This window comes from Leucoraja erinacea, chromosome 19, assembly GCF_028641065.1.
Source record: "Leucoraja erinacea ecotype New England chromosome 19, Leri_hhj_1, whole genome shotgun sequence".
Lineage (NCBI taxonomy): Eukaryota > Metazoa > Chordata > Chondrichthyes > Rajiformes > Rajidae > Leucoraja > Leucoraja erinaceus.
In genome coordinates, this window is record NC_073395.1 from 22101947 (window position 1) to 22118559 (window position 16613).

Below are 16613 nucleotides of genomic sequence, written 5' to 3' on the forward strand. Positions count from 1 at the left end.
ATGTTATCCTTGTATAATATTTATTTCAGTAATTAAATGGTGACTGGATAAGAGTTTGTTAACCACAAATCAAGACTTAAATCAAGACAACTGTACATATTTTATCTCGAACAACAAGAAGATCTTGACTTTGTGATGAATGGTGAACATTGTGTAGTTATATTCAAAAGTTGCTAATTAATTGACAGGACAATTCCCCCTACCCAACATCTCCCTGCTTAATTATTTATAATGACTCCTGATCCAGCTATATTCCTTAAAATCTGTCCTGCCTTGCTACCTCTATGCTCTAAAATTCCTAAACTACTGATTCGCTATGTGTTCCATAAACAGATCTGTTGTGGCTTAAACCTTTGCTCACCTGTCCTAATATTTGCATGCCTTCAAGTCTAACTTTTCCTGAAAAGCACCGGGGGAATTTTGCTCAACCACATTAAAAGCGTTCTAAAAATGTCTGTTAATTGTCCCTCTCTTATTTAATTGGATAATGTTGTTCATTTGTTCGAAACAATTATATTAGTTACTATTTTTAAATGGTCTATTTAAACAGTCATGTGCTCAAATTGTTGCCTGTATTATTCATTACATTCTTCGTTGCAGCAATACTTTTATCTGAGGCGTTCAACGGATGTCCAGTTCGGGCTTAGCATAAGATCCATGAAAAGTGTTATGTGCGGGGGGGGGGGGGGAGGAGAAGTAGATAGCATCCCATTTCCCATATGTGGTTCTCAATTTGATGTGCAAAGGAATACACCAAAGATTACAGAGGGCACATGGGGCTTTAATGATATTTTGGATAGAAAGTTTACACGGTATAGTCAACATTGGCTAGTGAGCTTTTACCAGTCCTGACGACAGCTCCAACCTAAAAATACAGACGACCTGTGCTTTGGAGGGTAGGTTATTTGCATTGTTACAAAAATGATCTGCACTGTCAGCTTGTGCCTCGTGAGTTGAAAAAATATTAGTTTTGTTTATTTACTTTTGCAAAATCTGTGAACAAATGTTATTGTCTCTTATATTGGATATTGATTTGTGAAGTTTGTGTGGGAGAATTTCCAAGACCCGAACAGCAGTAATTTGGTATGCCTGTTGTGGCCCGTGAAATAATCAGACATTTCTTGGGGGTGAAGCATATTTCAGCATGAATTAATGAGGCTTTCAAATAAATTGAGAATATTCTATAAAATAGCACCGCACTTCAAAATTAAATGACAGTAAAATGCTTGGGACAACCTTGCAACAATGCTAAATGTGTAACTGCACGGAGCACAAATATTCAACTATCCTGTACAAGTTGCTCTTCTGATGGTTCTGGTTAGTCTGAGTGAAAGTGGAACATTTGTTTAAATGTCTAAAACCTGGCATTCTTGAATGAGAGGCAGTTGATTGTGATATTCTAATGGTAGAAAAACTACAATATCTGAAGATCGGTTTTAAGATTTTCCATAAGTAAATTGGGCATTATTGCCAACAAAGCACTAATTCAGGCTTTGTCACGTTGACACCAAGTTATGTAATTCATCTGCAGGTACTAGTTAATAGATCATTAGTAATGTCACTTTATGTAGAGTAAAAGTTTACAGTTATTTTCAACCACTTTAAAAGTGGAAAATTGTCCTACATTATGGCATAACTGTAAATTAACATTGTACACAATATAGAACCAATAAATATCATAGCAGCAAAAATCGGAACTCTTGTTCATAAAATCCCCACAAAAAATTGAAGGTATTGTCAGGAAATGTTGTACCACATGATCTAGATTGCACATCTTTAAAATCCATCTTAATGATCAGCTACATTATCATTAATAAAGCACAGTTGTGGCTATGAGCTGGCAATGAAACTAAGAACAACTCATTGCCTGATCCAGCTGTTTTAATTATACATTGTAATTGCAGCCTCACAGATATAAACAAAGCTGAATACTATAGGTTTTAAGAAATTGCTTTCAATTGGTCAAATTCCAAAGAAAAGTCGGCATTTTTTGAAGGCATTATTTGGTTTGGAGAAACTTATCAAGCACGCGTTGCAGGTACAGGGTACTTAGAATGTGTAGATTTTTGAAATGCATGTTACTTTAACGGTATAGTTTAAACATTCATATCTGCGATTATGAATTTGCATACTCTTATGGTGGGACATTCAATGTTTCAACTGTTATTCCTAAATGCCCTTAGTGTGTCCTTAAAAAAAAAAAAAAAAAGGCGGTGACATAGAAACACAGGAAATAGGTGCAGGAGTATATGATTCGGCCCTTCGAGCCAGCACCGCCATTCAATATGATCATCCAAAATCAGTACCCCGTTCGTTTTTTTTCCCCAACATGCCTTGATTCCCTAAGCCCTAAGAGCTAAATCTAACTCTCTCTTGAAAACATCCAGTGAATTGGCCTCCAATGCCTTCTTGTGGCAGAGAATTCAACAGATTCACAACTCTGTGTGAAAATTTTTTTCTTCATCTCAGTCCTAAATGGCCTACCCCTTATTCTTAAACTGTGACCCCTGGTTCCGTACTCCCCCAACATCAAGAACATTTTCCTGCATCTAGCCTGTCCAAACCTCTAAGAATTTTATGTTTCTATTAGTTTTCTTCTCATCCTTCTAAATTCCAGTGAATACATGCCCAGTCGACCCGTTCTTTCATAATGTCAGTCCCACCATCCCGGGAATTAACCTGGTGAACCTACGCTGCACTCCCTCAATAACAATAATGTCCTTCCTCAAATCGGGAGTCCAAAATTGCGCACAATACTCCAGGTGCGGTCTCACCAGTGCCATGTACAACTGCAGTAAGACCTTGCTCCTAAACTCAAATCCTCTCGCAATGAAGGCTTTCTTCACTGCCTGCTGTACCTCCATGCTTATTTTCAGTGACTGATGTACAAGGACACCTAGGTCTCGTTGCACCTCCCCTTCTCCTAATCTGACACCATTCAAATAATAATCTGCCTTCCTGGTCTTGCAACCAAAGTGGATAACCTCACATTTATCCACGTTATACTGCATCTGCCATGCTTCTGCCCACTTACTCAACCTATCCAGCCTCATAGCATTCTCCTCGCAGCTCACACTGCCACCCAACTTTGTGTCATCCGCAAACTTAGAGATGTTACATTTAATTCCCTTGTCCAAATTGTTAATATATATTGTAAATAACTGGGGTCCCAGCACTGAACCTTGCCGCACCCCACTAGTCACTGCCTGCCATTTTGAAAAGGACCCGTTAATTCCTACTCTTTGCTTCCAGTCTGCCAACTAGTTATCTATGTCATTCCACTACACCCAATACCATATGCTCTAATTTTGCACACTAATCTCTTGTGTGGGACCTTGTCAAAGGCTTTTTGAAAGTCCAGATACACCACATCCCCTGGCTCTCCCTTATCCATTCTACTTGTTACATCCTCAAAAAATTCCAAAAGATTAATCAAGCATGATTTCTCCTTCATAAATCCATGCTGACTTTGACCAATCCTGTCGCTGCTTTCCAAATGCGCTGCTATAACATCTTTAATAATCGACTTCAACATCTTCCCCACTACCAATGTCAGGCTAACTGGTCTATAATTCCCTGTTTTCTCTCCCTCCTTTCTTTAAAAAGTGGAATTACATTGGCTACTCCATACCCTCCAGTCCACAAGAACTGATTCGGAATCGAGAGAACATTGAAAAATGATCACCAATGTATTCATGATTTTTAGGACCACCTCCTTGAGTACTCTGGAATTTTTTTTTTTTTTTTTTTTTTTTTTTTTTTATTTTTATTAGAAGTACGGTAAATTACAATTCTACACAACACATATATCTTGATACATTTTTTATACCGCTTCATTTTTTTTTTTTTTAGAGCTTTAAGAAAAAAAGTAGAAGTTAGGAAAGTAAAGAAAGTGCAAGAGAATCGTGCAGTGCGAGAGTGTAAGGAAAAGAAAGCCCCTTAGGAAAGAAGTTAGAGAAGGAAGTAAAGTGAGAAAATAGACCCTAGAAAGAAAAGAAGGAGAAAGTAGAAACAATCGCTCTATTATAACATTAAACTCCGCAGAGAGGGGACTACCAACCAAGTCTGTTTTTGTTATTTTACCTCCCGTTACCAGGTCCTGATTCCGCTTATTTATATATTTGGTTTTTTTTTAGATTACTATTGCACCTCATACTTGTAATAGGTCCAGAAACATAGACCACGTCTTTTGAAATTGGTCTGCTTTACCTGCTAGGAGGAATCTCATCTCTTCCAGGTGTAATGTTTCAAACATATTTGATATCCACATTTTTATTGTTGGTGTCGGCGCATTTTTCCAGAATTTAAGTATAAGCTTTTTTCCCATTATTAGCCCGTAATTAAATAAATTCTTCTGAAACACGTTTAATTCAGGGTTATCTTCCGATATTCCGAAGATAATCCATTCTGGTTTTGGTACCAGTTTTATTTTGATCAACTTTGAAAAAATATCAAATATTTCATACCAGAATTTTTGGATTTTTGTACAAAAAACAAAAGAGTGCGCTATGGTAGCTTCTTGACATAGGCATTTATCACAGATTGGTGAAACATTAGGGAAGATTTTATTTAATTTAGTTTTTGAATAATATAATCTATGTAATGTTTTAAATTGGATGAGCGTATGCCGTACGTTGATCGAACATTTATGCACCTGTAGTAAATGATTATCCCAGGTCCCTTTTGAGATTTTTATAGCTAATTCTTGTTCCCAATCTTTTCTAATTCCATCTGTTGTGGGTATTTCTATGTTTAAAATGATGTTATATAAGTACGATATTAAATTAGCTGATTCCGCCTTGGTCTTCATTGCTTCATCCAATAAGTCGGAAGCCATATTATGATAGTCTTTTGTGTATTTTTTCAAATAATCACAGATTTGAAGATATTTAAAATATTGGTTATTTTTCAAATTATATTTCAGTTGTAGTTGTTGAAATGACAGTAAATTCCCTAATTCATACAGATCTTCGAGCGTTTTAATTCCCATTCTTTCCCATTGTATAAATGATTTGTCTATGATTGATGGTTTAAACGATGGATTATTGACTATTGGTATTAAAAGAGATAGGTTTCTTAATTTTAGAGTCTGTTTTATTTGTTTCCATGTTCTTATTGTGTTATGTATAATTGGATTTTTATTATAATTTTTATTATTCAAATTTGTTGGTGAGAGGATGATCGCTCCTATATTACTCGGGGAGCAGTCCCCTTTTTCCATTACCATCCAGTCCGCCTGCTGTGCAGAATTGTCCAGCAGGTGAATCATATTTTTAATATTTACTGCCCAGTTATAATACATAAAATTAGGGAGCGCTAGACCCCCAGCTCTTTTCGTTTATTAAGGTGTGCTATTTGTATTCTATGGGATTTATAATCCCATATAAAATTTGTAATGTCTGAGTCCAATTTTTTGAAAAACTTTTTTGGGAGGTATATAGGTATTGATTGAAATAGGTATAGAATTTGTGGTAAGAAAACCATTTTAATAGCATTTATTCTGCCTATTAAGGACATCGGAAGTGTTTTCCAGAATTTAATCAGATTATTCAATTTCTTGAGTAAAGGATTATAATTGGCTTTAAACATATCCTGGTAATTTCTAGTAATTTCAATTCCCAAATATTTGAATTTTTCTGTGGCTATTTTAAAGGGAAATTTCCGAAGCTGTGTTGAGTCTTTTTGTTTTATCGACATAATTTCACTTTTGTTCCAATTTATTCTATATCCTGAAAAGGATCCAAAGTCCTCTATTAAGTTTAATATGTTTGGTATACTAATTTGTGGTTTTGTGATGTACAGTAGTACATCATCGGCATATAGGGATATTTTATTCTTTGAGTATTTTGTATTATAACCATAAATATCCGGATGAGTTCTTATTTTTTCAGCAAGGGGTTCAATTATCAAAGCAAATAGCAGCGGTGATAATGAGCATCCTTGTCTATTGCCCCTTGATAGTTCAAATTTCGAGGATAAGATATTATTATTTAATATTCTAGCCGTAGGTTTGTTATATAATAGTTTTATCCATGCGATAAAGTTTTCTCCCAATTGGAATTTTTGCAATACTTTAATCATATAATCCCATTCTACTTGATCAAACGCTTTTTCTGCATCCAGTGAGATAATAGATAACTCTTGGTCGTGAGGTTTATGTGAGTGCATTATGTTAAGCAAACGTCTCAAATTATTAAATGAATGTCTCTTAGGTATAAATCCTGTTTGATCTCCATTTATTAATCTACTAACGTACCTGCTTAATCTACTGGCTAGTGTTTTCGCTATTATTTTTTGATCCTGAGTACTCTGGAATGCAGACCATCAGGCCCTGGGGATTTATCTGCCTTCAGTCCCAACAGTTTGCCTTGCATCATTTTCTGACTAATGTGAATTCCCTTCAGTTCCTCCCTCCCATCCTCGGTCCCCTAGTATTTCCAGGAGATTGTTTGAGTCTTCCTTAGTGAAGACAGAACCAACGTACTCGTTTAACTGTTCCGCCATGTCCTTGTTTCCCAATATAAATCCACTTGTCTCTGACTGTAAGGGACTTACATTCGTCTTCACTGATCTTTTCCTTTTTACATACTTAAAGAAACGTTTACAGTCAGTTTTTATATTCCCTGCAAGCTTGCTTTCGTGCTCTTTCCCCCCCCCCCCCCCCCCCCCCCCCCCCCCCCCCCACCCCCCCCCCCCCCCCCCCCCACCTCTCTTAATTAACCCCTTTGTCCTCCTCTGTGGAGTTCTAAATTTCTCCCAGTCCTCTGGTTTGCCGCTTCCATCCAATTTGTATGCCTCTTCCTTGGCTTTAACACTATCCGTGACTTCCTTCGTCAGCCACGGTTGAGCCTCCCAGTTTTATTTTTCACCAGACAGGGATGAATAATTTCTGGAGTGCATCCATGCGGCCTTTAAATCTGTGCCATTGTATCTCCACTATCAACCCTTTAAATATAATTTGCCAGTCTTTCCTAATCAATTCCCGTCTCATACCTTCAAAGTCTCCTTTATTCAAGTTCAGGACCCTCGTCTCTGAATTAACTGTGTCACTCTCCATCTGAATGCAGAATTCCACCATATTATGGTCACTGTTGCCCAAGGGGCCTGGCACAACAAGATCGCTAACTAATCCTTCCTCATTACACAATACATAGTCTAGGAGGGCCTGCCCTCTAGTCAGTTCCTCTATATTCTAGTCAGTTCCTCTACGTTTTGGTTTTAAAACCCATCCTGTATACATTCCAGGAAATCCACCTCAGCACTTTTACCAATTTGGTTCGCTAAATCTATATGTAGATTGAAGTCAATGCTGCTGTTTATTTATCAAAATAAAATAAGGCCATTTTGGATATGAGTGTGCTGAATCTTAAATTCTCTACTCTGCAAGGCTATGGAAGTTCATCCATTGACTATATTCAGATCAATAGATTTTGGGGTATTGAAGGAAACATTGAATAAGGGGAAAAGGACAGGTTAAGCTAAAAGATCAAGATATTACTGAACAACCAAATCCTCTTATTTTGCACTCTGATTTTTATCCTTTGAAGTAGAAAATGTCCATTCTTAGGTCTTGCAACAGTGTTCAGTTTCAGACCAAAGAAAATTCAACTTATCATTTGTTTTTGTTCACAGGATATAGATCTTCACAGGAAAGCCAAGGCATCCATTTCTATCCGACCAAAAATTACCCTAAAATGAATTGTTTGCTGAGCCACTTAAGAGGGGAAAAAAAACAGAACACTGTCAGAGGTCAGGCAACATCTGTGGAGGCTAAAGCTTAAGTCAACCCAAGATGCCGCATCACTAATTTAATGCTTCACTTCGTCCTTTGAATTAAATTCCATCTGCCATTCCCTTTGCACACTTTCTTAGCTGAGTTTTATCTTGTTGTAACCTCCATTGGCCACTATAGTCATGGAGTGATACATTGTGGAAACAGGCCCTTCGGCCCAACTTGCCCACACTGGTCAACAGGTCCCAGCTACACTAGTCCCACCTGTCTTGCACTTGGTTCATATCCCTCCAAACCTGTCCTATCCATATACCTGTCTAACTGTTTCTTGAACGTTGGGATAGTCCCAGCCTCAACTACCTAAGTTGGCAGCTTGTTCCATACACTCACATTGTGTGAAAAAGTTACCCCTCAGATTCCTATTAAATCTTTTCCCCTTCACCTCGAACGTATGTCCTCTGGTCCTCAATTCCCCTACTCTGGGCAAGAGACTCTGCATCTACCCAATCTTTTCCTCTCATGATTTTGTACATCTCTTATTAGATTTCTCCTCATCCTCCTGCGCTCCAAGGAATAGAGACCCAGCCTACTCAACATCTCCCTGTAGCTCAGACCCTCTCTAGTCCTGGCAACATCCTCGTAAATGTTCTCTGATCCCTTTCAAGCTTGACAACTGTGACACTAATTTCTGATATTACCAGCAAAAACCTGCTAATTATGACACCTACATTTCTATACAAATCATATACAACCTTATGGCACACCATCGATCATAGCCTCCAATCTGAAAACAACCCTTCACTACCGTGCTCTGCTTCCTATCATCAAACTAATTTTGTCTCAAAAAAAAACTTGAAATCAAATTTGAAACCGTTTCCCATATACAAAACCGTGCCAGCTTTCTCTAATTGCTCCTTGCCATTATAAATGTAAAGAAATCCTCAGGGTCTATTCCAATAACTTTCTCATCACTGATGCAAGGCTCTGAAAAATCAGTTTGGGAAGGTGATTTAAGATGACATGGGAGTAAAATATAAAGCCATTGTGGATGGAGCACGGATATTCCGTAAAAAGGCTGTCCGCATCTGCTATTCCCACACCACCCTGTCTTGGCCTTCGTTGTTATAAAGAGACCAGGTGTAAATTGGAAGAACATCTCATTCTGCTTGAGTAGCAAACAATCCAAAAACATTGAATTCTCTCTCTCGCACATATGTATATCCACCTATTTTATTTCTTTTGTTCAGCTTTCCCTTCCCCCTCCCTCCACTGTGTTCTATCTGCCCATTCTCCATCTGGTCTCACCCACTAAGACTAATGTATACTGGAAATCTTTCATATAAATTTATCATTAAAAAAATCTCCAGACTTACGAGTGGTGTGTGGAAAAGTAAGTTTTCTATCATTATGCTATTGAGATGTATATTTTGGCGAATAGTAAAATATCCTGACAGCTTACACCCACTCCCTTTCAATAGGATATTGTCAATTTGCTGAGGCTGATTATGTCCAATTAACAGCGAACAATTATGCCATTCCTTGGCTTGCATCTGAGTAAAATGTAATTCAAAACCCACGTATGGTTTGCAATTTTTTTAATAAATTTAAAAAAAAAAAATTTTTAATAAATTTTGATTCGGAGGCATTTTCTTTCTGTATGAAAACCCACTTGAGAACCACGGGCGATTTTAAAATTTTACAGCCAGATTTATCGCTACTGAAACTTTTTAGATGCCAAAGGAATCAAGAAAAAACACAAATAATACCTTACTGTTGTTGAAATGCAGTGAGCAAACGCGATAATTCCCTATATTTTAAATCTCGATATCTGCACGGCCAATGTTTGGCTGTTGTTGTCCCTTCAGCTCTTGCTTCTATCTACCATAATTTCTCCTCACTTTTGGAATTCTTAAGAAGGATAAATGTCTCTCATGCTTATCCCAATTTCCATAATTACAGTGCAAAAATTGACCATTTTGGCGGGTTTTAAAGGGATCGCTACGCTGGAAACTGGTCAGTGCTTACCTACAGTTCATCGCGTGTACTCCAGTTGGTGTGGCGTAGCACCAGTACAGGTCACGGGTCATGGCGCGACTGCCGTGCAACCTCCCTATTCTTAAACTGTGACCCCTGGTTCTGGATTCCCCCAACGTGGGAAACATTTATCCTGCATCCAGCCTGTCCAATCCTTTAATAATATAATACGTTTTCCATAAGATTCCCTCTCATCCTTCTAAATTCCAGTGAATAGGGGGGGTTGCACGTAAGGTGACTGGGTCATAGGCTTGATGCACGGAGCCGCTCAATCCACCTGGAGGACATCGCAGCTTCCGGTATATGTTGTTAATACACGAGACGTGTACTTTCCTACCTGTTAAAAACTACAAAAATGTAGAATGTTTGCACTGTAAAAAATTGTGGAAATCGGGGTAAGCGTAAGAGACATGTACCCAACTTCAGAATTCCAAAAGTGAAGCGAAATGAAGGTAAAGAGAAGTGACAACAACAGCTAAAGTGCTTGGCAAACATTGGGCGTGCAGATATCGAAATTGAAAATATTGGGAATTATCGTGTTTGCTCACTGCATTTCATCAACAGTGAGACATTATTTGTGTTTTTCTTGATATTTTTCTTTGTTATCTAAAATGTCTCGGAAGTGATAAATCTGGCTGTAAATTTTGCTTCAGAGGCATTTTGTTTTTGTAAGTAAACCCACTTGAGAACCACAGGCGATTTTAAAATTTTACAGCCAAATTTATCACTACTGAAACTTTTTAGATGCCAAAGGAATCAAGAAAAAACACAAATAATGCCTTACTGTTGATGAAATGCAGTGAGCAAACAGCCAATGTTCGCCAAGCACTTTGGCTGTTGTCCCTTCAGCTCTCGCTTTTATATACTGTCATTTCTCCTCACTTTTGGAATTCTGAAGTAGGCTAAAATTGACTATTTCGGCGGGTTTTAACGAGCCAGCTACGCTCAATGGTCAGTACTTACCTGCAGTTCATCACGTGTACTCCGGTTGGCATAGCGTAGCAACAGTATGGGTCATGGGTCGTGACCCGACTGCCGTGCAACCTCCCTATACAAGCCCAGTCGACCCATTCTTTCATCATATGTCAGTCCCGCTATCCAGGGAACTAACCTGGTGAACCTAAGCTGCACTCCCTCAAGCAAGAATGTCCTTCCTCAAATTAGGAGACCAAAACTGCACACAATATGGGGGGTAGCACATAAGGTCACTGGGTCATAGGGCTTGACGCACGGAGCCGCCAATCCATCTGGAGGACATCCGTAACTTCCGGTATTTGTTATTAATGCAAGAAACGCATACTTTCCTACCTGTTAAATGCCAAGATCTTGAATATTTGCGCTGTAAAAAATTGTGGAAGTCGGGGTAAGTGTGAGAGACATGTACCCAACTTCAGAATTCCAAAAGTGAAGCGAAATTAAGGTAAAGAGAAGCGAGAACTGAAGGGACTACAACAGCTAAAGTGCTTGGCGAACATTGGCCGTGCAGATATCGGAATTGAAAATATTGGGAATTATCGCGTTTGCTCACTGCATTTCATCAACAGTAAAGCATTATTTGTGTTTTTTCTTGATTTCTTTGGTATCTAAAAAGTCTCAGAAGTGATAAATCTGGCTGTAAATGTTGCCTCAGAGGCGTTTTCTTTGTGCATGTAAAAACCCATTTGAGAACCATGGGCGATTTTAAAATTTTACAGCCAGATTTATCACTTCTGAAACTTTTTAGATGCCAAAGGAATCAAGAAAAAACACAAATAATGCCTTACTGTTGATGAAATGCAGTGAGCAAACGGCCAATGTTCGCCAAGCACTCTGTCTGTTGTTGTCCCTTTAGCTCTCACTTCTATCTACCGTCATTTCTCCTCACTTTTGGAATTCTGAAGTAGGCTAAATGTCTGTCACGCTTATCCCGATTTCCATAATTATTTACAGCGCAAAAATTGACAATTTTGGCGGGTTTTAACGGGCCCGCTACGCTGGAATCAATGGTAAGCAAAGATTAAAGGGGAGCTCCTCTATAATCTTTGATGGTAAGTGCCTACCTGCAGTTCATCGCGTGTACTGCACTTGGAGTAGCGTAGCAACAGTACGGGTCATGGGTCGTGACCCAACTGCTGTGAAACCTCCCTATAGGGTGATTTCACGAAAGGTCACTGGAGCGTAGATCCGCACCCACGTGACCGAAAATCTCAAGTGGAGGACATGCTATACATCCAGTACATGTTAGTGAATGGGAAAACACGCACTTTCCCACCCGTTAAAAACATCGAAAACGGCCAGTTTTTGAGCTGCAATTTACTGTGCCAGTCGGGGTGACCATGAGGCACAGCTACCTAGATTTTCAGTCCAAAAAAAAGATAGAAACTAAGGTAAATTAAAGAGGGAGCTGAAGGTGCCAATCCAGCGGAAGTGAACAGCGGACATTTGCCGTGGAGATTTAAAGGTCCAAAATATCAGGAATTATCGCGTTTGCTCGCTGAATTTCATCAATAAAGATAAAAAAGTCAATAATGCCTTACTTTTGATGAAATGCAGCGAGCAAACGTGATAATTCCCGATATTTTGGATCTTTAAATCTCCACGGCAAATGTCCGATAAGCATTTCCGCTGGATTTGCACCTTCAGCTCCCTCTTGAATTTACCTTAGTTTCTATCTTTTTTTAGGACTGTAAATTTAGGTAGCTGTGCCTCACGGTCACCCCAACTGGCACAGTAAATTGCAGCTCAAAAACTGGCCGTTTTCGATGTTTTTAACGGGTGTGAAAGTGCGTGTTTTCCCATTCACTAACATGTGCCGGATGTATAGCATGTCCTCCACTTGAGATTTTCGGTCACGTGGGTGCGGATCTACGCTCCAGTGACCTTTCGTGAAATCACCCTATTCTCCAGGTGTGGTCTCACCAGGGTCCTGTATGCCATTTGGGTTCTTCACTGCCTGCTGTACACCTCCCTTTTTCTTAATCTGACACAATTCAGACAATCTGCCGCCTTGATTGTGGACAGCAAGCAAAACAAGATTATCACTAGAGCTCCCGATGGTGCCGCGTTTTAATTGGCGAGAGCAAGCGTTGACTAGTCGCCCGTTTTGCCGAGCACTCAAGACCTGCTAGATCCCCGTTGTTAATCGTTCACAGTTCACTTTTGACGCCTGACTCCAGCTGAGTTACTCCAGCACTTTGTCTTTTTTTGTAAACCAGCAAATACAATTTCTTGTGTCAAGAACTTTACTGCATCTCGGTGCACACAATAAGAAATCAATATCCATTCATCCCCCCCCTCCCCTATGAAGCCAATCATGTTTTCTCAGTTCTGAAGATGGACCTCGGAACTGAAACCGGCAATGACCAATGGCCGATTGTTTGGAACATTTTCTGCCTCTAAACATGCTAGGAACCAGTTTTACCATGCTAGAAAACAATTTCCGCTTACCATCGGGGATAGGGCAGCGCCCCGTATTAAAGTAGACACAAAATGCTAGAGAGTAACTCCGCAGAACAGACAGCATCTCTGGAGAGGAGTGAGTGACATTTCGTGGCGCGACCTTCAGAATTATTAAAGAGATGTATTTTGTTTTAATCGTTCAAGTATGTCCTCCAGTTCAAAATGCATGGGGGAAATAAATTGGCAACACCGACGGTGAAATTGTTGACGTCCTGTTTTTTTTCATTTCAATTTTCCAGTCTTCCAGTAATGTGCCGGCCGAGAGTCAATGGCCGATGCCCAATCCCAGCGGTCCCTGCGAGCGGGAAGGTGTTCTATCGAACCTGCTGGACTGCGGTAGATGATGTCCCGCATCTCTGCGGATTGACTTCCTAGAAGTTATTTTAATCGTGTTTGCTGTTTTGTCAGACAGCAGCGTCTGATTTTAATAGCCCCTTCTCTCCGACGATGGCTGGTTTGCTGAACCCATCTTTTGTTTGCAAAGTTCCCCCTGCGAATGTTTGACGAGGGACCTCGGCGACCTTCCGTGGATTATCCTGAGCTGGGAGCCAGTGCGCAGGCGTGCCTTGCAGCCGCCTGCCCAACCAAAGATCTTTGTGCCCAACTGCTCCGCGGTTTGAATCTGAGCGGCGGCCGCACGCGCGCTATGTGATGGATGTGGGGGGGTCAGGCGGCGCATGCGCACGGGCCGCCGATGGGACAAGTCCTCACCAAGATGGCGAGCGCTCGGCGGAGGAGGTGAAGGAGAAGGAGAAGGAGAGCGAGTGCGGCTGACACCGCGAGTTCGAGACGGGCTGAGGACTTATTAAACTCACTCTCACCCTTACCGCACCCTTTGAATGACATGGCCTGTGCCCTGGTAAGGATGAAAGAAACAGAAAATTCAGGATCGGAGCCTTCATGACAGCAATAGTGGGGCCATTCTGCCCATCGAACCGCGACTGGCCCACTGTTTTGCTGCCTTTCCATCAGCCTTGTCGGGTTTTTGCCACCTGAGTCTTTCTCAATTCCACATTCAATTCCTCATTGATATCCCCAACATACATTCGCGCAAGGTAGATGCTGCACGATCAATAAAAAGTTTGATTAGGATTTCAAAGCGTCTTTGCTTGTGCTGGTGAAGATGGCAGATTTCCTTCTTTGTGGAACATCAACCAGATTTGTTTTTGCAACAAGTTGGTTGTTAATTTTTTTTTAATTTAAAATTTAATGTTAATTTTGGAAATATGAAATGAATAGGAAAAATGCTGGGAACTTACACCTGGAAGAGAAACAGTTAATGTTTAAGGGCCCGCCTGACCACCCTTTTGCAGCTGGAAGAGAAACGGTTAATGTTTAAGGGTCAATAATTATATAATTTAAATAATCCAGCTTGTGTGTTTGGTTCAGTGTTTGTGTACTGATTCTGTAACTTAAGCATTCTGTGGTTAGTGGATTGCTCCACATAGATGTCCACATAGGTGTCCATATAGATGTCAGGAGACTGTATTCATGAAGTTCACTCTTAATGTTGGATGTACAAAGGTGACAGGAATGGAATAGATTCCTTGATACCCCTGCGGTCAAGTCCTTAAAGCTCACCCATTGAACTTTATGATTAAATATCCTACATAGCACTTCTGATTTCAAAATATTTATTATTTCTTGTGATATAAATTCTACTGGCAAGAACATCAATTATTAATCCTCCATGATCTCCCTTGAATGATTTGCTAAGTCATTTTAAAAAGCATCCGAATTTGAGACAACCAAGTTGTTATTGGTCTGGAGGTTTTAAAGCAACAATCCAATGTTTTTTTAAGCCACAATTGAGTGGCCATGGCATAATAATTACTGATTACTATCTTTTCAATTTTCCAAGTTTATTTAATTCCCCATCTGTTGTGTTGATATTTTAATTTGTACCTAAGATCATTAATTGCACTGCTGGGCTCATAATCCTATTAATGTAGCCACGATAGGGTACCCATTTGGCTTTACCTGTCAAGGGAACTTATTAGTAATTGACAGGAAGGACCATGTAAAATATACGATTAAATATGTTATTTCCCAATGTATCAGTCATGTGGCATGAGACGTGTTAAAGAAGGCGAAAATGTTATGCATAGGCCGAAAACGGTGAACATACTCAACATGTCAGACAACAGCAATGGAAAGAGAAGCTGTTACTATTTCTTAGAAAAAAGACACTTAAGTGCTGGAGTAACTCAGTGGGTCAGGCATTAGTTCTGGAGAATATGGATAGGTGACATTTTGGCTCGGGACACCTTCTCCAGAGAAACCCGACTTCATCTGTTCTCAAGAGAGGCTACCTGACCTGCTGAGTTACTCCAGCACGTGTTTTTTTTGTTAAGCAGCATCTGCAGTTCCTTTCGTATTAATTTTTCTAATTATTGACTTCATTGGATATTGTGTTCATGTTTGTAGAATAGGTACTGGTTATTATGCATAAAAATAAACTTTCAGATGCTCATATTTCACACGTAGATGATTTATTTGGAGATATACGGAACTGCAGATACTGAAACCTTGAATAAAATCCAAAGTGCTGGAGGAACAGCTAGTCAGCCAGCATCCGGGCAGATTTTGTTTCAGGTCTGGACGCTTCTTCAGACTGATTGGAATAGAGAGGGAGAAAGCTGGAAAAGAAAGGTGGGGTGGGGCAATGAAAATTGATAATCGAATAAGGCATATTTGTGTTTTAATATCCTAGGATGATCCAAGCTTAGAGCACAACTTTAAAGGTCATAAAGATGTAGTTACAAGTGTTGATTTTAATCCAAACAACAAACAACTGGGTAAGTAAGTATTGGACATTTTGTTTTATATTTGAAATTTCATTGCATACTTCACTGTGAAACATATTGATGGTTGTTTGCATTTTTGGGTTTCCTTGACTATTTTGAAAAATGTTGTTACCCCCCGACCCATGACTTCTCTGTATTCAAATGATGTTTAACATATCAATGATTTTGATTGCTTTTGTATATTATTGTGGTGCTCAGTAATCTATTTTTTTGGTGGACAATTTGACATTTGACATGTTGCTTCTTTGCTTCTGCCTTACCCCAATTTTTAAATCAGACTTATGATCACCCTCCAAACCTCAGCCTTCATTACCCTGCCAATTCTAAATGAGAAGTAGTTTAAATGCTTAATTTATTTAAAGTTGCTATACTGTCAAATACATTTGAACATTTTCTATAACTTCATTATGTTTCACAGTGAACTATGCAATGAAATTGCTAGTTTGCATGAAGCTCACAGAGTAAACAATATAATTACAGTAATAAAAAAAACATCAATAAATAAAATAAAGTGCAAAACAGCAGAATGGTGCGAGGAAATTACTCTCTATTGCTATTGTGCTGCGCCTCTTCCCTTCTGCCTTGCCCCAATTTTTAAATCA

At 39.4% G+C, this 16613-nt stretch overlaps 1 protein-coding gene and 1 long non-coding RNA gene across 9 annotated transcripts in view; one reads left to right on the top strand and one right to left on the bottom strand.

The window, feature by feature from the left end:
- LOC129706362 (uncharacterized) overlaps positions 1–13803 on the bottom strand; it is a 38211-nt gene extending 24408 nt beyond the window's left edge. The window contains exon 1 of the long non-coding RNA XR_008725042.1: positions 13193–13803. This is a non-coding gene — a long non-coding RNA (uncharacterized LOC129706362). The remainder of the gene's footprint in view (positions 1–13192) is intronic.
- A 100-nt stretch (positions 13804–13903) lies between these two features.
- poc1b (POC1 centriolar protein B) overlaps positions 13904–16613 on the top strand; it is a 46872-nt gene continuing 44162 nt past the window's right edge. For 7 of the 8 annotated variants that reach the window (XM_055650619.1, XM_055650623.1, XM_055650624.1 and 4 more), the window contains exons 1-2: positions 13904–14063; positions 15918–16002. In XM_055650619.1, coding sequence (XP_055506594.1) covers positions 14049–14063; positions 15918–16002 — 100 coding nt within the window. In that variant the 5' untranslated portion in view covers positions 13904–14048. Of the gene's footprint in view, positions 14064–15916; positions 16007–16613 lie in introns of those variants that run through there. The other variant, XM_055650621.1, reaches the window with a different exon arrangement.